This window comes from Hyalella azteca, unplaced genomic scaffold, assembly GCF_000764305.2.
Source record: "Hyalella azteca isolate HAZT.00-mixed unplaced genomic scaffold, Hazt_2.0.2 contig2585, whole genome shotgun sequence".
NCBI lineage: Eukaryota > Metazoa > Arthropoda > Malacostraca > Amphipoda > Hyalellidae > Hyalella > Hyalella azteca.
The window spans coordinates 3870-30269 of NW_025932854.1; the positions used below are offsets into that span (position 1 = coordinate 3870).

The window sequence follows — 26400 nt, forward strand, 5'->3', positions numbered from 1 at the left end:
TTTAGCCTCCACAACCGGTGTTTCTAACCTACGAATTTTAGAATCATTATATATTTTCAAACAGAAACCCAGTTTAAATGCTGCATTCAGTTCCTATCCTCTACAAATTGCAAATAGATAGTACCTTCTCTACATGTTATCTCATTTTTATTTCTGTTATCTTCGATTTTAGTTCTAATGTCCTCAAGTTTAGGTGAATTGTTTGAATTTGAATTTTAGGCTACTAATTGTTTGTACCTGTTTTTTAGGTTTTGAACTGACGATGGAGCTGGACTCCGAAACGTTTTCGCTTGTAATAAATGGTGGACTTTTTGGCTATTTTCTTTACTTTTAAATTCCAAGAATCCCTTGTATTGTCAGCAAGTGTTATCACTGTTCACTATGGTAATACGTCCTGCCTAATCTTCAGTGTCTTATTTGTTTTTAAATCCAATTTTTCCTGAGTGGCATAACACTCGTTCCTTAAAATGAAAATTTTTGCTGAGACAAAGAATTGGAATGAATTCATGAGAACGTCATTTATTCCATTTTATTCATTCATTGTAGAAGCACATTTATATTTTATTATTTTCGAATATGTAATTGTACATATATTATCAGAGGATAAAAAAATAAACTAACCCTTAGAATTAAATGAAGATGCAACCTAAAAGAAATCTTAGTAGCAAATTCCCCAGAGTTGTTCAAATGTTGAGTAATTTCATCACATTTGTCTCTACTCCACCCAATATATGGACGGTTCCTGCCAGCAGGTCAATGGCTAAAATATATGCAACATTGTTTGAAAACGTAAACTATTTAACTTACTAAATATTGTAATAAATACCCCCTTACGAGTTATATTAAACTAAAAATTCACTGGAAACTGAATAAAGTGTAGGTAATTTTGTTTCCAGTTTATTAAACATACCCTATGTAAAGTTGTAAAGAAGGTCCGAGCGATATTAGGAAATTATAGGCAAGATGGGACTTGACCGCTAAATTGGGGCAGAAAACAGAGAGAGCGAATTTGTTTACAGTTCGCAATGGCCGAGGGTACCGAAAGGGCTGACCTTTGTGGAACTTAAAACTGTCGCGGCTTCGGCTTACGTGTGAGCGACGTCTGCCTATATTAAAACCCTAAAATTCGCGCCAAAGGATTTTCTATTGAGATGACCGTCACGCCAGCACGGTCTGCAGCTATCTCTGCAGACGTAGTTGACGGCCCCGGCCGTCGGCCAGCGGGGTAAAAAATAACGACCGCGTTGAACTTCGAGACATTCTTACCACAATTGCTCCGATATAATAACGTCAGAAATTTACGAACTAGGGCCATACCTTGTCCATATTAGTTTGGTCAACATCCTTTGCTACGGTTTTAACTTAGCCGTGAGACAACGTGATAGATAACAAGACATTCAACGATATCAACGCCACCTAACAGAACACTCAAGATCGAGCACTGCGCAGCAATAATTCTCCGTCAGCAACAGCAGAACGGCAATGAGCTTGTAGTAGCATCTTCGACGATAAAGACTACGCCACTATTCAGAAGTACGATGTTATAAGTTCTACGGTCAGACCGGCCGTGAGACATTGATTTAAGCGCGCAAATTACTACTATATATATATGGAGACAGAGCGACAGAAAGGCTACTGCGGGGACTCGGGGCTACGGCTGCGGTACGGCTGCGGGTGATGTACGGTCGTTGACGACAGTCGTACTACTCAACAGAACGGCAACGAGTCAACGTTTCTGTTAAAATTAGGAGATTCAAGTGATGTAAACTGATAGGTTCTTAACTTTGATTGTTTCGGGATTTTATTTTTCCTGTAGGCCTATTGGAAATTTTTGTTGACGTATGATGTGAACTATATTTCCCCAATTTAATATGAAATGTACCAGCGTTTCATTGCAACCCTCTCTCGGTACGATTTTTGCCGTAACCTATTTCATACGAGAACTTGTATACGTGAATACTCCGTGTAATGCCTAAGACGCTACGGGCGCAACCTGACTAAATTAAAGAAATTACCGATCAATGAATAATAAAATTATCACAACGATATCAAATCTCTCAATCGTTAAATTCCATAACCTAATTAAAATGACGTTTCTGAAACGCAATATCCGATTCGACACCAAGAGAAGATTCATTTTGAAGCACAAATATTTATCTACGAACAAACAATAAATCACTTCTTTTTAACGAACAATTTTCTACGCAAAAACTATAACGAGTAATCTATTAGATAAAAAAGTATTCAGCTCAGTCAAAACTTCCGATCTGCAAAGTTTTCACTACAAGGACGGCTGAAATTTTTCGTTACTCCACAGCACTAATGAATTCCCAAAGCTTCATTTTCAGAACAACATTCCACGGGATCGAAGCACCGATCTTATTCACTGCAGGTACAACACTGGAGGATGTGTGCAAGTATATTATAGCTACGTATATAACTGGTATATTGCAAGTATATACTAGCTAAAATTGCACGTAAATTACCTATACAGTAATTGTATTGAAAGTATATGCTATCTGTACGTCTAATTGCAAGTATATTAGCTATATGGCAAGTATATTGAAAGTATATACTAGTTACAGTTGCGGGTATAAAAAATTTCGTGTTCACGCTTTTTTCAGGTTATTTAGGATCAATTGGCGTATTCTCAAATCAGTCCCGCAACCTCTAACATAAATAATAAATATCTGCCAATTTAATAATCTCTCAAACGTTTTAAAGTATCTATTGGGTGTGCTCGCACGTTGTTTGTAAACTATATTTCAAGATGAAAACATAATTCGAAACTTTCAAACATTTTGATTATGTCAAATTAGTCCACGGATGGAAGACCCATCAATATTCTTTCAAACGTGTAAATTACAGGTATGTATATCATGAAATGCATTCATAGGCCTTACGCATATGATGACTTGCCTGTATCGTTACTTGCCTGTATCGTTACCTGCATGTATCGTTACTTGCCAGTAGCATTACTTGCCTGTATCGTTACTTGCATGTATCGTTACTTGCATGTATCGTTACTTGCATGTATCGTTACTTGCCAGTAGCATTACTTGCCTGTATCGTTACTTGCATGTATCGTTACTTGCCTGTATCGCCCCATGCCTGTATCGTTACTTGCCTGTATCGCCCCTTGCCTGTATCGTTACCTGCCTGTCTCGTTACTTGCCTGTTTCGTTACTTGCCTGTTTCGTTACTTGCCTGTATCGTTACTTGCCTGTATCGTTGCTCGCCTGTATCGTCCCTTGCCTGTATCGTTACCTGCCTGTCTCGTTACTTGCCTGTTTGGTTACTTGCCTGTATCGTCCCTTGCCTATATCGTTACCTGCCTGTCTCGTTACTTGCCTGTCTCGTTACATGCCTGTATCGTTACTTGCCTGTATCGTTACTCGCCTGTATCGTCCCTTGCCTGTATCGTTACCTGCCTGTCTCGTTACTTGCCTGTTTCGTTACTTGCCTGTATCGTCCCTTGCCTGTATCGTTAATTGCCTGTATCGTTACTTTCCTGTATCGTTACTTGCCAGTGTGTATCGTTAAACACCGCCGTGAAGTCGAAATATACATGGGTAGCGCGTCGACTTGACGGTGAATTCCGTATTGGTTTTAACACAAGGGCTAAAGAGTCGCTCTTTGGTCCGGCTCTAAATTCCCTTGCGTTGGAGAGAGGAGGAATGAACACGAGGAACTTTTCGTAGTATATTGGTGATCTTCAGGCGATACACAAATTCCACTGTACAAGACACACAATTTATTATTCGCTAAAAGTCCAAAAGCTCCGGGAGACAGGATCTCAACTCCAGGGATAAAACGTTGAGGAGTCCTAATAAACTGTCGATAACCACACAAGCGGATAGCAAGGGTACAGTTACGAACTGCACCACGATGCCGACAACCAATGCAATGATCAGAGGTACGAGCCCTAATACACTGCGACGAACGCAGAAATGGACAGCAAAAGTACAGGTACTGTAAGTGCTGCACACGATGCAGACAACCAATGCAATAATCAGGGGTACGAGCCCTAATACACTGCCGAGAACGCAAAAGTGGGATGGCAATTACGCCCCGAAGTAACGACTGTTGAGGAGCACGAGCCCTCGATCAATAAGCCGCTGACAATTTACTCGAGCGCAGAGGTTATCAGCCTCTACAACACGAGGGTGCGAATGGTACGGTTATTAACTTCCCGAAACGCAGCCAACAGCTGGAACTAGGCAAGAACTCCAGCTACGCCGTAAGTTGGCCGCTACTCGATCTCTTTACAAGATATAGCCAGAACTACGGTAGAGTCCTGGAAGCCCACATCTGCTTCTCAGAATCCTATTCGAAATGTTCGGACCCCCACCCAGTCATACTGAGCACACAAGGTTCATCCGCGAGGGATAACTCAACTAAGATGAGCTTGCCTCAACACCCCGTTTACAATGTACAAGAAATGGGCTAATAAAATCGTCTATATGGAAAAAATTGATAATATTATGATATTACAATAAAATAGAATCATGATGTAATCCTTTGATTACATAATGATAAGTGAAAGTTGATATAAGATAGAATAACTCTCGAAGATAACTAACTCGCGAGCGCATGAGTCTAGCACTTCTCCTAGATAACTGAACATTGACTAAAAGCGTTATCAAATGTAATGAGAAGTACTATCTCATGATAAAATCGCAGTAATGAAGAACTTGGCCTTTTGACAACATAAATACAAGTTATAATCGACTTCTTATAGAACATCTACCTCTAAGATGTCTGGCCTGCTCAATCAAGATTGCGACGTAGCCTTCTTCACCTTACCTATTGTATCGTAGATTGACAGCACTTATTTACGTACAACAGTTAATCATTACGATTAACACAATAAAAACAAAGTCGTTTGACAAAATAATCGCTCATTAAAGCGAATGAATCATAGGTCAAGTAATAATTTACAATGAACATATCATAGAAATAAGTCTAAACGTGGTCGGAGCATGCGGACGACGTGTGGCGCTTAGCAGACGATTGTAGCTTAACACTACCGATATATAATAGCACAGCGAAGAAAATTCCCTGCTACAGTCACGGAACAAAAAAATGTCCCAGCATTACTTAGATCTCTTGAGTAAAATCAGAAGCGAATCTATGTTTTAAAAAAATAATCCACAAAAATTGTGTTCCGTCACACCTATATCGTTATTTGCCTGTATCGTTATTTGCCTGTATCGTTATTTGCCTGTATCGTTACTTGCCTGTATCGTTACTTGCCTGTATCATTACTTGCCATGTATCTTAACTTGCATAGACTGGTATCTGTTGAGCTGAATAAAGGGTATTCAACCAAGTATTAAATTAAAATAATGCGGATTTATTGTTTTGTACGAATACTTTTTTCACCCGAAAAGTGAACATGTTGCATTGTTTTTTGTTGCATTGAGATTTAATTTCTTTTGATAGTATTTTTGAATACTATGCGTCTCTATACATAATTTAAATCACTTTTCCCGTTAAGTTTGTGTACTTACATACATTAAAATACGATTTTTCAAGTGTACGAATATTTATTTCCCCCCACTTTACTAATGGTTGCCTTTTGATTACGTTCTTCACTATGGTTTCTAACTTTAGTGTGATATCATAGATTTTATTTTCCATATTAAGATGACTGAGTAGTTTTGTAATTTGCAATTATCCTATTTCCGCGCTTAAATAGTTCAGGAATAAATTAAAAGTACAGTGAACATTTCTCTAGTCGGTCAGAAATATATATATACCATTAGGGAGACTGTTGATGAGATTGTTTCCTCTGTAAGAGATATGATTGTGAATTCGTTCTTATTCGTCAAACAATGAATGTGCAATAAGAAAAAATCACATATAATTGACAAAGTATTGAGACCATGCTTGTAGCAAAACCTAATTGTTGATTTATTTTCATGTAGATGAAATGCTCACCTGGCACACCAGCATCTTCTTCATCTTACTGTCGCAGTCCACTTCTACGTGTGTCTCGTTGCTCAAATCATAACGAATGGACGCGGAACACGTGTTGTTCCGGGACTTTCCTTGCACCCACAAGACCACATCAGATCGTACCGCAGTCAGCTTCCAACAGAGAAATGTTAGCTAATAACCAAAACCTCTCTTATGTTCAAACACTTGATTTACTTCCATTTGCTTAGTTCCACTGAAGTGAAAAATTCTAAGATAAGTTATTTAGGTAAATGTTGAAGCGAGGCGCCCTACTCAGACGAATATCCTTCATAAAACTATGCTGTACCTGTCACAGGTTATACTTCATCATATAACATCTCCCGATGTAGCGGCCATGTCAACCCCATGTCAATCAATGGTAGTAGTAAATGTACGTGATAAATGTATTAAAGTTTTAGGAACACTTTTAGTAGACAGATGATGAGTTTACATATTCCCATGTTTTATTGGTTGATGTAGCCGAAATTTATCACATTTTTTAATGTCATTGTCCAGCATTCATCAACTCTGCTCACCGCTTCCTTCATGCTCTTTATTTCAGAGTGGTTGGCAGATGGTAAAACGCCTGTGAACTTCTTGCACCAGCTGGCAGCCTCGTCGTAAGTGAAGCCACCTGTGCCCAGGTAGCGCAGCACCGTGGTGCGGACGGCGCATGGGTTTAGGTCCAACACTTCCACGCTTGGGTGAGAAAAGTATGTACCTCTCAAACTTTGAAAATTTTTCTTTTTTTAATTAATTAGAATAATCAATCTTACTTATTGAGTTTATGAATCACTTAGAATTATTTTATTCACTGATTCTGTTTGCTCGCACTATTATAATCGGGTAATGAATGGTTAAAAATTTAATAATACAACCATTTATAATACTTTACTGTCATTTTGGTTTTTGTCTGTGCCCCTTCCACTCAACCAACCAAGCTCTACGTCTACGTGATGCTTATTCTTAGGTGTGCGAGCATTTTTCCTTACACGCAAACTTTTTACATTTTATATGATCCTCAGTCCAGGTTATTGCTAACTAACCTTAGAACCAACTGGGCCCAAACTTAAAGGTTCTTGCATAGAAACCTGTGCTTATCAATCAATAACTAACTGAAGGTATGGAATTGACTTTGTGCTTTAACAATATAAGCCGTTTTGGAATTTTTCAATGCTTAATATACAACTTTTTACTTTTTGGCGTAATTTTTTTAATTACAGGAATATTAAACTAGTTCTAAAAATATTCATTACAAAATTAATTTTTTTCATTCTGGTTTAATTTTACACGTACGAATTTGAGATAGTCTTAGAATAACAATCCTGGCCGAGCCTTACTTTTCTGGAAAATTTGTCAACGAGCAATTTCTATTATTTGAAAATGTGGAGGCTATTCGCTCAAAATTAAAATCTGGATAACAAATACACAACAGCGCCCCAGCCGTTACTCCTGATAGCGGAAGGAAAGCATCAGAATGAAAAAATGAAAGCATAGCGTGCAAGCTGTCATATACGTAGGCAGTCTTTCAAATTCTATAATACTGTACCTATTAATAAATTTTATTAATTCATTGTGGGAACTCGTGCATATCTTGCGGAGGCTCGTACTAGCTATTTAGGCACTGATATGTTGAGTTCTTGAGTTAGGAGTTGAGTTCTGATCGTGATCTAGGACGCACGTACGTGTTTGTGGGTCCCAACTTTCTCACTCTTTACTATGCCGGTTTGACTTATCGCTCTAATTTGTACCGAAACGATTTCAGTGAAAGGTTCAATTTCAGTGCATTTCAGTAAAAATTGTGCGAATAGTGAGAAAACCGGCTAGTACAAGTGTTTTATTCCCGAAAAATGCCAGTGCATGAATCGAGGGAAAGTTTGTAGCTTCTTGCGAACCCTCGGCGACCGCCTGTAACGGAGAACGGTGCCTTGAGACGCTCAGGCCTCGTTTTCCTAGACCTTCCCACCCTCTTGGCCCCTACACCTCCCCCTCTCCACCCGCCTCACGCGTCGATCCCTTGATTCCTCCAGACACCCTTGTCTTTCCCTCGCCAGCTGCAGCTCAGCTGTTCCTCCAGCCGGAATTATCGAGGGAACTTTACTATACTCAACTCAACTCAGTTTTGTATGTTTCTCCGTCCTTTTCTGTACTTTTCACCGTCCTTTTCTCCGTTCAAGAGATGTAGTTAGTGCATTTAATAATGGCTGGACAGAAAATAAAAAAGATAGTCGAAAAGCCTTTAGAGAAAAGCCCTCTACGGCCTCTAGAATAAAAAATAAAACAAAATCAGCCCACCTAGAGATGAAAGTTTGCAAGTTCTGTAAAGAGATCTCTCTTAGCGAAGTCCAGACGGTCCCCTGTGAACGATGCGAAGATCTCATTTGTATTACCTGTTTGAAGTCGAGCTCTAAGGAGTACACATTTCTCCAGAAATCTAAATTGCCTCATTGGTTTTGTCGTGATTGCGAAAAATCAACTCTTGGTGCTCGAAAAAGAGAGGAGTCGGTGGAAGAGCTCGGCAATGAGTCGAAATTGTTGAATGATGTAGTAAACTCCTTGAGTGAGATGGTGCGCTCGCTGAGTCACAAACTGAGCTCGCTATGCAATGAACTGACTGAAGTGAAGGCTCAGTTGAAAAATACGGAAGAAATGGAAGTAACGAACAGAACACAGCTGATTTATCTGAAGTCGCTAGTGATAGCTCACGTGAATTACTTGATAGAGAACGTAGGAAGGCCAACCTGGTTTGGTTTGGGATTCCTGAAAGTAACGCATCTGATGCGAAGGACCGAGTGATGGATGACATGTCATTTGTTGTAGATTGTTGCAGCAAGGTACTCAACACACCGATTGGTGTTATATCTTGCAAGAGGCTACGCTCGAAGGATGCTGCTGCCAACACCTTCAGACCTCTGCTGGTGACTGTAAAGGATTCTGCTCAGGTCTGGAGCGTGCTGAAAACAGCGAGAAAACTTGGAGAATCCGCTGATTGCAAGTCAGTTTTTGTAAAGAAACATTCCACCCCCTTAGAAAGGGCGGTTTGTCGCATGAAGTGGCAGGAGAATCAGACGGAAAGGCACGGAAAATCAGGTCAATCACTTCCAAGCTGCCAAGACAACACCGGCTGCTCACGGACAGTCAGAGGAGATGGAGGACAAGTAATTAGTAGGAATGATGTCCGTATATCAAGGCCTGAAAATAATGTAGGAAGTAACCGCATACATCAAAGTGAAAGTGCACAAAAAGTTTTAAAATGTTTTTACACGAACTCGGATTCCGTTTTGAACAAAAAAGTGTACTGTTAACTGTGATCGCAAACGAGTGTATGGACATTATTTTTGTATTACAGAAACGCTTCCTAAAAACCACGGGGGGAAAATTGTACCTGTTGAATTTCAGCTGCCAGGTTTTGATTGTTTTCATAACTTAAATGAAGAGCAGTGCAGTAGAGGTGTAGCTCTCTGGGTTAGAACCTCTTATGGGGCCCAGCAAGTTAAGTTATCTGCAGAACATCAATCAGCTAGAGAATCAGTGTGGTGCGAACGTACTCTAAAAGACAAAGATAGCCTCCTCATAGGAGTCATTTACAGATCACCTAACAGCTCCTCTGATAACAATAAAGTTCTAAACAGCCTTTTACCGAGCATGTCATTCAGCAGGTTGCATACGTTGATCGTTGGTGACTTTAACTATCCAGAAATAGACTGGGCAGATGAATCTTCTCCAAGAGATGGGAATCACCCAGCATCCTTGTTCTTGGAGTCTGTGCGAGACTCATTTTTAATCCAGAACATCACCAAGCCAACCCATTTTAGGGGTAAACAAACCCCAAATATTCTAGATCTTGTGTTTACTAGTGCAGAATCAATGATAGATGAGCTTCGCCACGAGGCTCCGTTGGGCAAAAGCCACCACCAATCACTGTTTTTCAATATTAAGTGTTGTGCTGAAAAAACGCTTCGGAAGCGTGAACGTTTGAACTTTGCGAAAGGCGACTATGATAAACTCAGTGAAAAGGTGAATGCGGCGAATATTTTAAACTATATTAAGGACATGAATGTGGCTGATTCATGGTCGTTTCTCAAGGACACGGTTATGTCTGCAGTTGATGCCTGTGTACCCAAGATTACGCTTGGAGGAGTCAAAAAGTCCCAGTGGACGAACAGTGCAGTTAAATCTCAGCTAAAGACCAAGAAAGAAGCCTACAAGCGTTATTTACGAACTCGCAGCGAGTCTGATTATAACCTGTATGCTAGAGCTCGAAATCGAGCTAAAAAGTTTGTCGCGCTGCAGTGAAAAACTTCGAAACAAATATTGCTAAAAAAGCAAAAAATAATCCGAAAACCTTTTTTTTTTTTTGTACGCTAGTTTGAAGTGTAAGTCAAAGGACGGTATATCTGATTTGAAAGTACACCAACAAAAGATTTCCTGTGATGAGGGCAAGGCTAACGTTCTTATCAGTTCTTCAGCAATGTGTTCACAGATGAGGACTTGAACAGTATTCCAGATATTGAGGAGCGCCCAGTCGGCTCGAAGTTAACATGTTTTGAAATACACGAAGAAGAGGTTCTCAATCGCCTGGTAGCTCTAAAGCCCAAATAGTCATGTGGACCAGACGGCTTCCATCCCAGATTGCACAAAGAATTAACAACCGTTCTGGCCGGCCCATTGACAGTATTCTTTCAAAAAAGAACTTTGAACGAAGGAACTTTGCCGTCCGACTGGAAAAAGCTCAAGTAACACCATTGTTCAAAAAAGGTGATAAAAGCAGCCCCGGCAACTATCGCCCTGTCAGTCTGACAAGTGTTGTTTGTAAGCTAATGGAATCTGTTGTGAGGGATAGGATTATCGATCACTTGACTGCTCACCATCTCATATTAGACTGTCAGCATGGTTTTATTGCCGGTAGATCCTGCACCACTAACTTATTATCTACGTTGAACGATTGGACTCGCCTGCTGGACGAAAGGGAGCCATTGGATGCATTGTACCTCGATTTTGCCAAAGCATTTGACAGTGTTCCGCATGAGCGGCTGTTGCGTAAGTGGAGTCTTTGGGAATTGAGGGAAACGTACTCCAATGAATCAGAGATTTTCTAGTTGGTAGACAACAACGTGTCAGTATTAACGGAACCGTGTCAGACTGGGCATTAGTGCGCAGTGGCGTGCCGCATGGAAGCGTTCTTGGGCCTATTTTGTTCGTTTCTTTTATAAACGATTTGCCAGAAGCAGTGTCCAGCGTGAGCTCCATGTATGCCGACGACAAAAAAGTTTATAATACAGTGAAGGATGCGTCAAATAAAGCGCAATTACAAGATGATCTTGACAGTTTAGGTAACTGGGCTGATGTGAGGCAGCTGCGGTTTAATGCTGACAAGTGTAAAGTGCTTCACCTCGGGAAGAACAATGAACAGCAAGATTACAGTATGAGAAGACATGGTTGCAACGAGAGAGTAATGATTGAAGAGTCTAGTGTGGAAAAAGATCTCGGAGTTTATGTCGACAAGGAGCTGAAATTTTCTAAGAGGGAGCCAAAGGGGGCGCCAGCCTGAAAAAGTTTGGGAACCACTGACCTAACCGAACTAGTACGGGTTAGATACATTAAATAAAAGTTACAGTTATTTATATGTTTTACCTTCTCTATATGGATGTGTACTTTAATCTACCAATCTACAAAATTACCCTCATATACATATAAAAATTCAGTCTTTTATTTGTATATATACGTATGTGGATTATTTTTGAAATTGGCAGATTAAAGTAGACATCTATGTAGGGAAGGTGAAACATATAAATAACTGTGTAAAAATAACTGTAAGCAAACTGAAATATGAAAAAATACCCGTTAGTGGTAACTGGTAACAACTTAACAAGTAACAACTACCATGTTGATTGTTGACACTAGTAACAGGCTGAGGTTGACCACATTACACCGAAATCTTCCGTACAGTTTTATTCTGTAATTTATATTATGTATGTATCATGCTGGTTTTTAAATAATATTTAATACTATTAATTAAAATCTAAAGGCATTATCTATAAATGTAGCGGTAGCGCTGTAGCGGCAAAACCTCGTATCGGTACTTAAATATGTAGCGGACGCTACCGCTACCGCTAAATTGCCTTAAATGTAGCGTCGCTACCGCTACCGCTATATGTAGCGCGCTACTGCCCACCTCTGAGAACAGACTAGATAAAGCTATGAAAAAATATACAATATGTTCAGATTTGAAATGCCTAGCTCCTTATCGAACCCGGTGGAAGCCTAGTAGCTACTTCAATCAATCGTCAGTCATGAAAAGATCCGGTCAAATGACACGATTTTAGATCTTCTGTGAACAAGGCACGAAAAGGAAAAGAATCGGCGACAGGCCACATTAGGTCTACCTACACTTCAGCCCCGAGATCACTATATTATGTTATGTTAGCGTGACGAATGAACTAATATTATTCCTTACTTTTTTAATTTTCCACGCATCAGCACATTGCACTTTCTTCTATTAATTTATCGTTATGTATTTGCTCCTGCAAAACACAACACTTACGCAGGTTGAGGAAGTGAAGATGGGCGGCTATAGGAAGAGTTGAGCAGCGCCCACGGGCTGAGGGGGATCTCTGGGTCCAGCTCCACATTGCGGGTCAAAATCGCGTTTTTGTCGCGCAAATATCGCATTTCCTGCCACGCCAATCCTGCCACGACGTTATCCGCGGGGGGAACCTGGCACTGGGCAAGTGCCGTGACCTGCACGGATGTCATAAATTTCAAATTTAAAGGCCTGGATGACACGAGTGAGGTATTCAACCAGTTCTGCACATGCTGCCAAATGCACACAGTCTCATGACATGGAGTGAGGTCATAGATTGGCATGGGATAATCAAAGGCCTAGAAATGGAGGAACACGCATTTCTTACAGGCTAAGCCCAACAGCGTGCTTTTAAACACTCGCTACTCACGTGCAGGCCTGCGAGCGAGTATTACGATATATTTAACACGGGTGCTCTGTTCTTGATGAACGAGCTTACTTTCAATATGAAGTGCATAAGGCTACTGCATTTTGATAACCTGCATACGTACTGTGTAATTTTTAGCCGCGTACATTACCCTCTCTAAAACGCCCTTGCACTCATGTACGTCAGCACATTGGCGTATATGTCATAACGATCATTTTTCGTGTACGTGGCGCATTTTCGTAGCGCATACGTTAACACTTAAGCACGCGTTTTATAGCTTCAACACCAACGTTCCAGAAACATTCATGCTTCAAAAACACACGTGGAACGTTTCCTCGACTGTATGTTCAAATAAACGGTGGCTGATGGAGTGCGTAGTAACGTTAAGATTTTTTGGAGTAGTCAGGATTAGTTCCGAAGTCCCTTTTAGTTTGAGTTCAAAACAGCCGCAGAAGATTGTGCAACGAATCGGATACGAGTCATCGATGGTGAGATGGAGGAGATAGAGTAACAATTGTGATGTAAGAACTCATCTGACCTCGGAAGCGGTCACAAGACAAAAAAAAAGTTCTCACCTCCTCTTGGGAAATTTTCCTTGGCAGCATGACAGGGACGGCGATGTGTGCTCCAAAATCCTGGTCAGCGATGGATTTTATTTCGTAATTGGACCCGAACGAGAGCGTGTATTCCTGCAACTGTAAAAACGAAAACGCGCACATGGTTATTCGTTTTTACCTGATATTACATCATAGTTTTTATTGAGTCATTTGAATGATAGTTCATGAATTTACATCGAAACATTTCTCCCTTAAACGGAATTCACTTCCCTACCATAATGAAAAATGTAGGACCACTAACCTTCGGCATCTGACTTGATGAACCGGTGATCACACTCGTACGTTTTTCCACCCCGTTTATGTAGACTTTATTGTCACCAAAGACGGATATGCACAAGTGCACCCACTCGCGTATGGGCATCTTGAAGTCCAGCACCGTGGAGATCAATGAAGACCCCTCACTGAAGTACAAATCTTGAGAAGCGACTGTAAGAAAATGTTTAATGAAGAAAAATGTTGCCCTTAAGTTGTTCGTTTGTTCGTGAGTGCTGTGTTTGTCAAGCAAAAATATGGGAAGAAATTTCGAGTTCTTGCATGCTAATTTCAGGCATTTATAGTGAAATAAGGAAGACTCGTATCGTAAATTTATGTAGACTTTATTGTCACCAAAGACGGATATGCACAAGTGCACCCACTCGCGTATGGGCATCTTGAAGTCCAGCACCGTGGAGATCAATGAAGACCCCTCACTGAAGTACAAATCTTGAGAAGCGACTGTAAGAAATGTTTAATGAAGAAAAATGTTGCCCTATAAGTTGTTCGTTTGTTCGTGAGTGCTGTGTTTGTCAAGCAAAAATATGGGAAGAAATTTCGAGTTCTTGCATGCTAATTTCAGGCATTTATAGTGAAATAAGGAAGACTCGTATCGTAACTGTGGGTCATAATTACCACTTCCTGGGAAAGTTTTGAATTAAAAAGTGCGGGACAGGAATAGATAGCTAATAAGAATGTTTAAATGAAAGTTGCTCGTTGAAAGTTGCTTGGACGATCATCAATTTTATTTTATATATGATGCTTCATAAATTGAAATCGGATTATTTTCAGCTAGCAAATTTCATACGCGATGAAACCTGGATGATCAGAAAGAGTTTAGCTTTTCTTTAAGGGAGAATGGCGAAAGAGCAATTTCACAAATGACAGCAGAGAGAAATTAATTTAAGCAAGTTGATATGTTTACGGACAGAATTCATAGTTCATTTTTAAGAAGAAACTCTTACACAGGACGAGACTCAGAGGGTAGAGAAGGAGGAAGTTGCAGGACTCATCTCCCAAAAAGAGCATCTTGAAGTGAAGGCAGTAGGAGACGGTGGTTAGGTTGGTAGGCAGCGAGAACCTGGTACCCAAATACGGCGTGTCGAGCAGGTAGTTGATCTTCTGGTGTTCGCTCATGGAGAACGCCGGCGTTCCTGGCAAAAACGCTCCATAGAAAACGCCGTTGCTAATTTAACTTCTATTGGCCTCATCACTAGTGACTAAATGTTATCATATCTATTGCATAGATGAGTTACGCTGATTTATGGGACGCTCGTCCTTATAGCCTCAATATTATTTTTTACTTATCAATATTCCAATATTTTCAATAATTTTTACTTGTTTTTGTGATGAATACTTCATACTCTTTATTTTCCCATAATTTTTAGTGTTAACAGGTTAATTTGATATGAATAAGCATTGAAATATTTAAAGTTACTGAGAATAAATTCTTTAGATTTTTCGTACCTTGAATAAGATTCTGGCGAATAATGCAAGTCAGTGCAACTCCTTGCAGGAGCCACAGGGCCCGTAGCTGGGCCATTGTAGCACTGCCAACGCCGGCAAACAACCACCTGATGAAAAAGTCTTTGGAAGATGATAGTTATTTGTGAACGAACTTACCACACTATATATGTACACATATTCAGAGTACACTTTCGGGTTGCCAATGCATACAGTAAGGTGCTTATACGCGGGGCTATTTGTTGCGTATATTAGTTGCGTCTACTAGGCGAGACTACTAAAATTTGCGATGCTTGACGTGTTCAGAGGCAACTAGCTGGTTCATTGCAGGCAAGGCAACTAGAGTTGTTTTGAAGCAGTCTATTCACTCTATTGCGCTCAGTAGCCGCCCGGCTGTCATACCGAGTATGGCTGTGTCGCTCTCTCTCTCGCCCACTGTAGCGAAAACTGCTGTCTTGCTCTCGCATGAATCCACCGTGCACACCCTTACTCGACAACTCCCAACATCGCACTGACGCGGGCGCAGTGTACCGAAAACACTATACTCGTGTATGGTCGCAACCAGCAAAACTGTAGTGGACGCAACCAATATACGCAACTAATAGCCCCGTGTGAGCGCAATAGACTGCTTCAAAACAACTCGAAGTGCTCTGCATGCAATGAACCAGCTAGTTGCCTTTGAACACGTCAAGCATAACAAATTTTAGTAGCCTCGCCTAGTAGACGCAACTAATATACACAACTAATAGCAACTACACCGCATGAAGAATAGGTAGTGGTCGATATTTTATATAATGAAATACATTGAATATTCATCGGAATAAAAGCGCAGAATACACTTACGTGAAAAAAGTAGGTACAGCGGGTTACATGGAAAAAGTAAGTTAAAGCAATCTACATGAAAAAAGTAAGTACAACAGTACTACACAATAACTACATAGACTCTAGAAATCTGTTCTTCTTTTTAACAGTAAAAACAGAAGCATAAAAAACCTCATTGCCAGCACTACGAACTTGTACTTCTACGCCACAGCTTCTTTACTCAGCAGGTGCATGCAAGTGCCCCTTGCTGGTTGTGGCTACTTATCAAAACGCTGCATACAAAGTTTGCTCGTATTCGAGGTTAAGAACAGCCCTCAGCTAACGAGTCAGTTACAGCAAAAATAGTAATTGCAAAATTTACTTTAGAGTTCTTTTTACTTCAAAAGCGGTTCCTCCCATTCTACGTATTCAACCAAGCCTGCTGTAACTAATTAAAAATCAAACAAATTTAAAAATGAAAAGATCGTCTATTGTGGATGCTCAACTTTGAAAGAATGATACTACAAGTGATACATAACCTAATATGATAACGATACCCAATCGCTAAGTATAAGAGGGTAACGGTGATACTAGAACAGCAATACTTTGCAAGATAAACGTGACGTTTTCACCTGCTTTAAGAGGCGCTGGGATGCAGAGGGTGATGAGCAGAGCAGGCTTCTGACCAGCAGCAGCCGAAGACTGGGCATTTATAAACTCTCGACCATGTACATACATTGACAGATTCTTCAACCAAAAAGAATATTTTCGCGCTAATGATGACCAATAATTTTTTGTCATCGGTATACTCACGACTGAATGCCTTATGCATCGCAAACTGTACCAAAAACCTGGAGTGTGCTTAGTTTTTCCATGGCATCTGAAAAATACGTTGACACCAAATGGCTTTCTCGGAATTCGCCTTATTTTTCACACCTAAACAAGTGGTAAATCTTCCGAAGATCTTATGTATCCAGTGTGCGGGTTATGACAGTAACAATGGGGTGTGACTGTGAGACATTGAGGTTGCTGTTGACCGAGTAAATAGAACCAGCCCAATCATCCGTCACACAACCTGCCGCCAATATAGAATATTTTTTACTTGGAGTGCATATGACATCGGACAAAGATTTTGACGGCGACTAAGCTTATTGGACTGAACACTAGAAAAAACGGACTTTGTTTGGACGAAGTTTTTCATATTCATATGTTATGGCGCCACAATGGCGGACCTAACAAAGGTTTTTAACATTGGAATGTTCATAATTATACTAACTTGTTATATTAATACTAATGTTGTTAGACTAATGTTGTTGTTTGACTAATGTTGTTGTTAGACTAATGTTATTGTTAGACTAATGTTGTTATGCTAATACGTTGTTACACTAAAGCTTATCGACGGTCGAGCATTGCGCACTGAAAATGATGGTAATATTTTATTCAATTTATATTCCAGCTTTCACTGCTTTTCATTATCATATAGAATGCATGCTGCATTCAAAACTTCTCACTTCATATTCCTCATTAACTTTTTTATTGTTATTAGATGCAAAGGCTTTAGATAATCATTGGATATTTAAATCAAAGTGAAGACATAAATTTTTGTTATATATTGGCAAAATTTAGTTCCGTTCCTGAGATAAATAATCGGCCAGAAAATCAGAGTTCCCTGGGATTTAGTTCCGTTCCTGAGATAAATAATCGGCCAGAAAATCAACAAAGGATAAGCGGCTATTTTTCCTAAGCTACAAACAAATATCAGACACAGAACTGAATTACAGCAAAACTAAAAAATTATTACATTTTGAATCTTATTTATCAACAAATGCTGGACTGCAATTACTTCATTTTGTACATATAATTGTTTTTACCTTAATGCTACCAATACATAAGCGTATTTCCAAAAAGTCAACCGAATGTCATAACAGAGAGAAGGATCATTAAAGGTTCATGTGATAGGGTTTCACAAATTTCAGCTATTACCTAATAAATTTCATAATAATTAAAGCAATAATTAACTCAGCAATGAAATGTTTTTCGTGAGGCTTCGCGATGTAACTCAATAGTGAACTCGAATAAAAATCTTCAGCAATACCTTCTGTTTGAAACCACTTCTAAGCGGTACATTAAATATGTACGGCATCATTCAGGCTCATGCGTGCAAACATGACACAGTACGCTGACAAACAACACAAGGAGGAATGCATTCCTAAAAAAAAGCTTTTCTGGATACTGGACGAAAAATTAAACGTTTATTCCTACCAAAATAAATAGAGCTACGTAGAATGTTTATTATCAGATTCAGTGTTATGGTCAAGATTTATCACTGGGCAGGGCAAACCGAGTTAGAAATAAACTTGTTCTGTTACCTAATATATGGCAGCGGTCTCGCCTGAAAGTTTCAAGTTTACTTGATAATGATTTTTTGCTGGTAGCAGATGAATTGAGAGTAAAAATTGTATTATAGAAACCGATTTTCGATCAGTAGTGATGATGTACACGAAGAGAAGGTGACACTCAAGATTACTGACTTGAAATAAAACTTGTGTATTGAATTGAAAAAATCATATAATCGACACTCGAATGTTTCGTAGAATCCAAAATTTAGGTTAGACTTATGATGCATCTTGCAGAAAATGCGCTAATATGAGGTAATTAACACGTAGAGAGTGACCAAGGTCATCAACGCCACTCACTGGAGTGATAACTCTTGAAATATATCGCAATGTGCAAATAGAATCTATTCACATATTTACAAATAGAATCTATTTGAATTCAAAGCACACAATAATACTTTAAGCACTCAAAGGACTGAGTTAGTGCAACGAATATTCTATACAGAAGGTTAGCAGTAAAAAGTGATATCCTTTCACACGATTACCTTTCACACGAAGGGGCCCGAACACCTCCCCCCCTTTACGGGATCTATAGTGAACGCATAAGTCAACGTACAGAGATGGTTCTGGTACCGTTGGATAGGTCAGAATATCAGCTTTAAGATGAGACTAAAAACCGTGAAAGCCAAAATCAAAAATTTTGACCGACGTGCTTCCCTTAAATTTTGCTAATGAAAAGAGTCAAAATTCGCCCTATTTCTCTTCCTTGCTGATTCGATCTCATCTCAACAGATGAGATCGAATACGTATCTGAAGTTGTTATATTTTTGCTAGCACTGACGATCAATAATTCGCAATTTTAGCTGCTCCCTCTTTCTAATCCGACGATCGAATATTACGGACATGTGTGTATCACAATTCGGGAGTTTTCAGATATATGAATTAATAATTATTAGCTGTATTATTGAGTCCTGGGTTGGTATGTTAAGTATTTTTTTTGCGGAGAAATTGAATTCGAGTTTATTTTCATGAAAAAGGATGACAGATCCTAAAATTCCGGTTCTGATAGTATAGGACAGCACGAAGAAAAAGAAGAGGACAACTAATAAAAAAATATTGTGTTACATTCTGGAACTTGAAAACCATTCCGGCAAAAGCAGGTCATAATCTACGTTATGTTGGCGTCATTTTACAGTTGGGTAATGCCATAATTCTTCATGAACGACATAATTAATATTCAACGTTTCAACGATATAATTAATATAAAAAATATGAATTACTTATCAGATCGAATATTTCAATCATTGATTTAGCGTACAAATTTTAGACGGAGATTTGAACGTACAGTGAGCGAGAAGCTATTGTCAACATTACGTTCAACTATCGATTTACTTATCTTTCGGTATCTGTGGTCGTGACTACGCCTTGCTGTACTTTGCTATGACTTTAATTCGTATCTCATTCCATTAATTCCTTTGAATGACGCAAAAAGCACATCGCAAAATCCTAATTTAATCCAAATGTCAGTAATTACTTTCACCCCAGCTTATCGGATTTATCTATTTACTACACCGAATTTTGTAAGAATTTCACTACCTCAAATTACGGACAATAAATTCTGTCTGCTCAGTTTTTGCGTATAATACATACTCTTTAATTTTTCGAGCCTGTGAACTTCTTGCACCAGCTGGCAGCCTCGTCGTAAGTGAAGCCACCTGTGCCCAGGTAGCGCAGTACCGTGGTGCGGACGGCGCATGGGTTTAGGTCCAACACTTCCACGCTTGGGCGAATAAAAAGTATCTCTTCAACTTTGAAAATATCTTTCGTTTAAATTAATTTAGACTAATAAATCTTATTTATTGTATTTATGAATCGCTTAGAATAATTTTAGTCAGTGGTTGTGATTGCCCGCTCAATTAATCAAGTCAAGTAATGTATAGTTAATAAATTACATATATATTAATTTATGCTACTTTACGTTTTCTCCAGTTTTTGTCTATGCCCCTTCAACACAACCGACCAATCTCTACATGATGTTTATTCATGGTGTACGAGCATTTCTCCTTAAATGTAAACTTTTTATATTTTATATCATCCTCAGTCAAGGTTACTGCTAAATATAAAATATAACCTTGTAACCTTGTACCAACTAGGTCCAACCTTTAAGATTCTTGCATAGAAACCTGTGCTTATCAATCAATACCTTACAGAATGTATGGATCGAATTTACTTTACGCTTTAATAATATAAGCCGTTTTTTAATTTTTCAAAGTTTAATTACAACTTTTTACTTATTTACATAATGATTTGAAAGCCAGTTTTATTGAACTAGTTCTAATAATATTTATGCCAAAATAAATTTTTCCATTTGACTTGATTTTTCACGTAAGAAATTGAGACATTATAAGAAATACAATTCGGAGGCTATTCGCCCAAAGTTAAAATCAAGAAAATAAATCGGTCTATCCGTTACTCCTGATAGCGGAAGGAAAGCATCAGAATGAAAAATGGAAGCATAGCGTGCAGGCTGTCATAAACGTAGGCCGTTTTTTCAATTTTATAAAACTGCATATTTTACTAAATTTACTAATTTATTGGGGAGACTATTGCCCAAATTGCGGATCTCGTACTAGCTAAATGAGCCCTGATATGCTAACGTGATGGCTGAACTAATATTATTTCTTACCTTTTAAAATTTCGCACGATTCATCACATTGCTTTTTCTTGTATTATTTTATCGTTATGTATTCGCTCTTGAAATACACAACACTTACGCAGGTTTAGGAAGTGAAGACGGGCGGCTATAGGAAGAGTTGAGCAGCGCCCACGGGCTGAGGGGGATCGCTGGGTTCAGCTCCACATCGCGGGTCAAAATCACGTTTTTGTCGCGCAAATATCGCATTTCCTGCCACGCCAATCTTGCCATGAGGTTATCCGCGGGGGGAACCTGGCACTGTGCAAGAGCCGTGACCTGCACGGGTGTCATAAATTTCAAATTTAAAGGCCTGCATGACACGAGTGAGATATTAATCCAGTTCACTGTCCAAGCCTCTTCTTTACCGTATACGGTGCAACTCGAGCTCTGAGCTAGAGTTTCAACAAATTCGATCAATACTCGCCAGCAATCTAATGTTTTAAATTAAATTAACTCTTCAATGCATGGTCAATGTTTGGACCCCCCAATTTATATTTTTGCACTAGCTTAGGACAAAAGAGGCTCTTCAGGTTAGACGCAAACTGGCAAAAGAATGTATTAAGGTATTAAATGCGAACTATCCTGGATAGTTACTTGACAAAAAATGTATGGGTCGAATGACACCAGCAATTAAGGGCCTGCAAATGCGTACACTCTCATGACATGGAGTGACGTCAGTCATAGATTGATGTGTGAAAATCTGAGGCCTAGAAATGGAGAAAAAGCATTTGCTTACATGCTGAACACAACACTCGTGCTTTTAAACACTCGTTACTCGCGTGCAGGCATACGAGCGAGCACTACGATATATTTAACAAGGGTGCTTTACTCTTATGTCAACAATTAAGTTCAGTCAACATGCTTGCGTTCAGTATGAAGTAAATAAGGCTACTGCCTTTTGATAACATGCATACGTAGAGTGTAATTTTTAGCACGCGTACATTGCCCTCTCTGAAACATGCTTGCACGCATGTACGTCAGCACTCATGCCTATATCCCAGTCAAAAGCACGGGTTTAAGCTATCCCAGTCAAAAGCACGGGCCTATATCCCAGCACGGGTTTAAGGCCGTGGCGCACGGGTTTAAGGCCATGGCGGGCGCTTATAGGCGTCGCACGGTAGATTGGTCGTGTTTCCAGAGATCTCGTCCAGCTCTCGCCCGTTGAGTCACAACGATCTTTTTTCGTGTACGTGGCACAAGTTCATTGCTCATACGTCAACAAGCACGTTTCATGGCTTCAACATCAACGTTCCAGAAACATTGATGCTTCAAAAACAAACGTGTAACGTTTCCTCGACAGTATGTTCAAATAAACGGTGGCTAATGGAGTGCACTCGTAATAATAATTACGTTGAGATTTCTTGGTGTAGTCTGGACTTAGGTTTAGTTACTAAATCCCCTTTATTTTGAGTTCAAAATCACCACCGAAGATTGTGCAACGAATAAGATATGAGTCATCGATGGTGAGATGGAGGAGCTAGAGTAACAATTAAGTGAGGTATGAACTCATCCAACCTCGGACGCGGTCACAAGACAAAATAAGAAAAGTTCTCACCTCCTCTTGGGAAATTTTCCTTGGCAGCACGACAGGGACGGCGATGTGTGCTCCAAAATCCTGGTCAGTGATGGATTTTACTTCATAGTTAGACCCGAAGGAAAGCGTGTATTCCTGTAACTGTGAAATCGAAAACGCGCCTATGGTTATTTGTTGTTATCTGATATTACATAATTTTCATTTTTTATAGAGACATTTACATGACAGTTAATTCATAAATTCACATCGAAATGTTTCTCCCTTACATAGCATTCACTTCCCTTTTCATTTCCTTGCCACAATGAAAATGTACGTCCACTAACCTTCTGCATCTGACTGGATGAACCGGTGATCACACTCGTACGTTTTTCCACCCCGTTTATGTAGACTTTATTGTCACCATAGACTGATATGCACAAGTGCACCCACTCGCGTATGGGCATCTTGAAGTCCAGCACCATGGAGATCAATGAATACCCTTCACTGAAGTACAAATCTTGAGAACCGACTGTGAAAAAATTTTTAATGTAGAAATTTGTTGCCCCATAAGTTGTAAGTTAGTTCGTGAGTGGTGTGTTCGTCAAACAAAAATATGTGAAAAAATGTAGATTTCTCACATCTTAGTTTCAGGCATTTAGAGTGAAATAATGAATACGCGTAACGTAACTGCGGGTTATAATTACCAATTCCTGGGGAAGTTCCGAGTTAAAAGTGTCGGACAGGGATAGATAATAAGGCATGTATAAATGAATTTATTCATCAATGTAATATTATATATGATGCTTCATAAATTGAAATCAGATTATTTTTGACGAGCAACTTTCATATACGATGAAACCTGGGTGATCAGAAAGAGTTGAGCGTTTCTGTAAGGGAGAATGGCTAAAGAACAATTTAAAAACTGACAATAGACAGCTATAACTTAAAACAAGTTGTTATGTTTATGGACATAGAATTCATAGTAGACTTTTAAGAAGAAACTCTTACGCGAGACGAGACTCAGAGGGTAGAGAAGAAGAAAGATGCAGGACTCATCCCCCAGGAAGAGCATCTTGAAGTGAAGGCAGTAGGAGACGGTGGTTAGGTTGGTAGGCAGCGAGAACCTGGTACCCAAATACGGCGTGTCGAGCAGGTAGTTGATCTTCTGGTGTTCGCTCATGGAGAACGCCGGCGTTCCTGGCAAAATGCTACGCTGATTTATGAGACGCTCGCCCTTATTGCCTTTTTTACTTATCAATATTTCAATATATTTTACTTGTTTTTGTGATGAATACTTCTTACTCTTTTTTTCCCCTAATTTTTGATATTGACAGGTTAATTTGATATGAATAAGCATTGAAATATTTAAAGTTACTGAGAAAAAATTCTTTAGATTTTTCTTACCTTGAATAAGATTTTGGCGAATAATGCAAGTCAGTACGACTCCTTGCAGAAGCCACAGGGCCCGTAGCTGTGCCATTGTAGCGCTGCCAACGCCGGCAAACCACCTCATGAAAAAGTCTTTGGAAGATGATAGTTGTTTGTGAACGAACTTGCCACACTATACACTAATATGTACACATATTCAGAGTGCACTATCGGGTTAACCAATGCATACAGTAAGGTGCTTATACACGGGGCTATTAGTTGCGTCTACTAGGCGAGGCTACTAAAATATGTGATGCTTGACGTGTTCAGAGGCGACTAGCTGGTTCATTGCAGGCAGAGCACTTCGAGTTGTTCTGAAGCAGTCTATTCACTATTGCGCTCAGTAGCGGCCCGGCCGTCATACCGAGCACAGCTGTGTCGCTCCTTAAAAGGCTCTCCACCTTAAAGGTGCTTATACACGGGGCTATTAGTTGTGTCTAAAACAGTTTTGCAGGCTGAGAGCCTATACACCAATAGTGTTTTTGGTACACTGCGCCCGCGTCAGTGCGGCGTTGAGAGTTAATGGTGTGCACGGTGGAGGCATGCGAGAGCAAGACAGCAGTGCGCGCTACAGTGGGCAAGAGAGAGAGCGACGCAACTGTATTCGGTATGCCGGGCGGCTATATAGCGCAATAGACTGCTTCAAAACAACTCGAAGTGCTCTGCCTGCAATGAACCAGCTAGTTGCCTCTGAACACGTCAAAAATCACAAATTTTAGTAGCCTCGCCTAGTAAACGCAACTAATATACGCAACTAATAGCACCTACACCGCATGAAGAATAGGTAGTGGTCGATATTGGATATAATGAAATACATTGCATATTCATCGGAATAACAGCGCAGAATACACTTACGTGAAAAAAGTTGGTACAGCAGGTTGCATAGAAAAAAGTAAGTATAACAGTACTACACAATAAGTACATAGACTCTAGAAATCTGTTCTTTTTAACAGTAAAAGCAGAAGCATAAAAAAAAAACATTGCCATCACTACGAACTTGAACTTCTACGCCACAGCATCTTTAGTCAGCAGGTGCATGCGAGTGCCCCTTGCAGGTTGTGGCTACTTATCAAAACGCTGCATACAAAGTTTGCTCGTATTCGAGGTTAATAGCAGCCCTCAGCTAACGAGTCAGTTACAGCAAAAATAGTAATTGCAAAATTTACTTTAGAGTTCTTTTTACTTCAAAAGAGGTTCCTCCCATTCTACGTATTCAACAAAGCCTGCCGTAACAAATTAAAAATAAAACAAATTTAAAAATGAAAAGATCGTCTATTGTGGATACTCAACTTTGAAAGAATGATACTATAAGTGATACTTAACCTAATATGATAACGATAACCAATCGCTAAGTATAAGAGGGTAACGGTGATACTAGAACAGCAATACTTCGCAAGATAAACGTGACGTTTTCACCTGCTTTAAGAGGCGCTGGGATGCAAAGGGTGATGAGCAGAGCAGGCTTCTGACCAGCAGCAGCCGAAGACTGGGCATTTATAAACTCTCGACCATGTACATACATTGACAGATTCTTCAACCAAAAAGAAGATTTACTCGTTAATGATGCACAATAATTTTGTGTTATCGAACCGAAGGTTTATGTATCGTAAACTGTACTAAAACCCGAGAGTGTGCTTAGAGTCATTCTTTGGCGACTGAAAAATGTTAACACCAAATGGCTTCCTAGGAATTCGCCTTATTTTTCACACCTAAACAAGTGGTAAATCTTCCGAAGATCGTATGTATCCAGTGTGCGATTATGACAGAAACAATGGGTCACAAACCATTGTGACTTCGCGACATTGAGGTCGCTGTTGACCAAGTAAAGAGTACCAGCCAATCATCCGTTACATAACTGCCTCCTACATAGAATGTTTTTGGCTTACAATGCATTTGACATCAGTGAAAGATTTCGACAGAGATTAAGCTTATTGGACTGAACACGAGAAAAAAACGGACTATGAAGGAAGTTTTTCTTATGTAATGTTCATAATAATACTAACTTATGTTCATCGACGGTCGAACAATGTTCGCTGAAAATTATGATAATATGTTATTCAATTTATATTCCAACTTTTAATGCTTATCATTATCGTTTAGAATTGATGATGCATGAAAAACTTATTGCTCATTAACTTTTTTGTTGTTAGATGCAAAGGCTTTAGATAATCATTATATTTTTTAATCAAAGTGTACATAAAATTTTTATGAAAGAAATCGTCAAAAAATGATCGAAGTGTTTTTATTTTTATTAATTTTATGTATCTCAAGTCTTCATGCTTATCACGTAAACTAATGTTAAATTCATTATGAGCAAAATTTAAAAAAATAGTACATTTCGAATTATACGAATATTTACCAACAAGCGCTAGACTGCAATTAT

At 39.3% G+C, this 26400-nt stretch overlaps 1 protein-coding gene across 1 annotated transcript; it reads right to left on the reverse strand.

Moving 5' to 3' along the window:
- Window positions 1–5264: 5264 nt before the first annotated feature.
- Window positions 5265–15323, reverse strand: LOC125179549. Its single transcript, XM_047885621.1, has 9 exons — window positions 15248–15323; window positions 14746–14934; window positions 14135–14242; window positions 13770–13954; window positions 13487–13606; window positions 12506–12702; window positions 6498–6660; window positions 5944–6093; window positions 5265–5309 (listed from the first exon to the last, which is right to left on the reverse strand). Exons 1-9 carry the CDS (start codon window positions 15321–15323, stop codon window positions 5265–5267), a joined length of 1233 nt encoding a protein of 410 aa, XP_047741577.1.
- Window positions 15324–26400: the final 11077 nt, after the last annotated feature.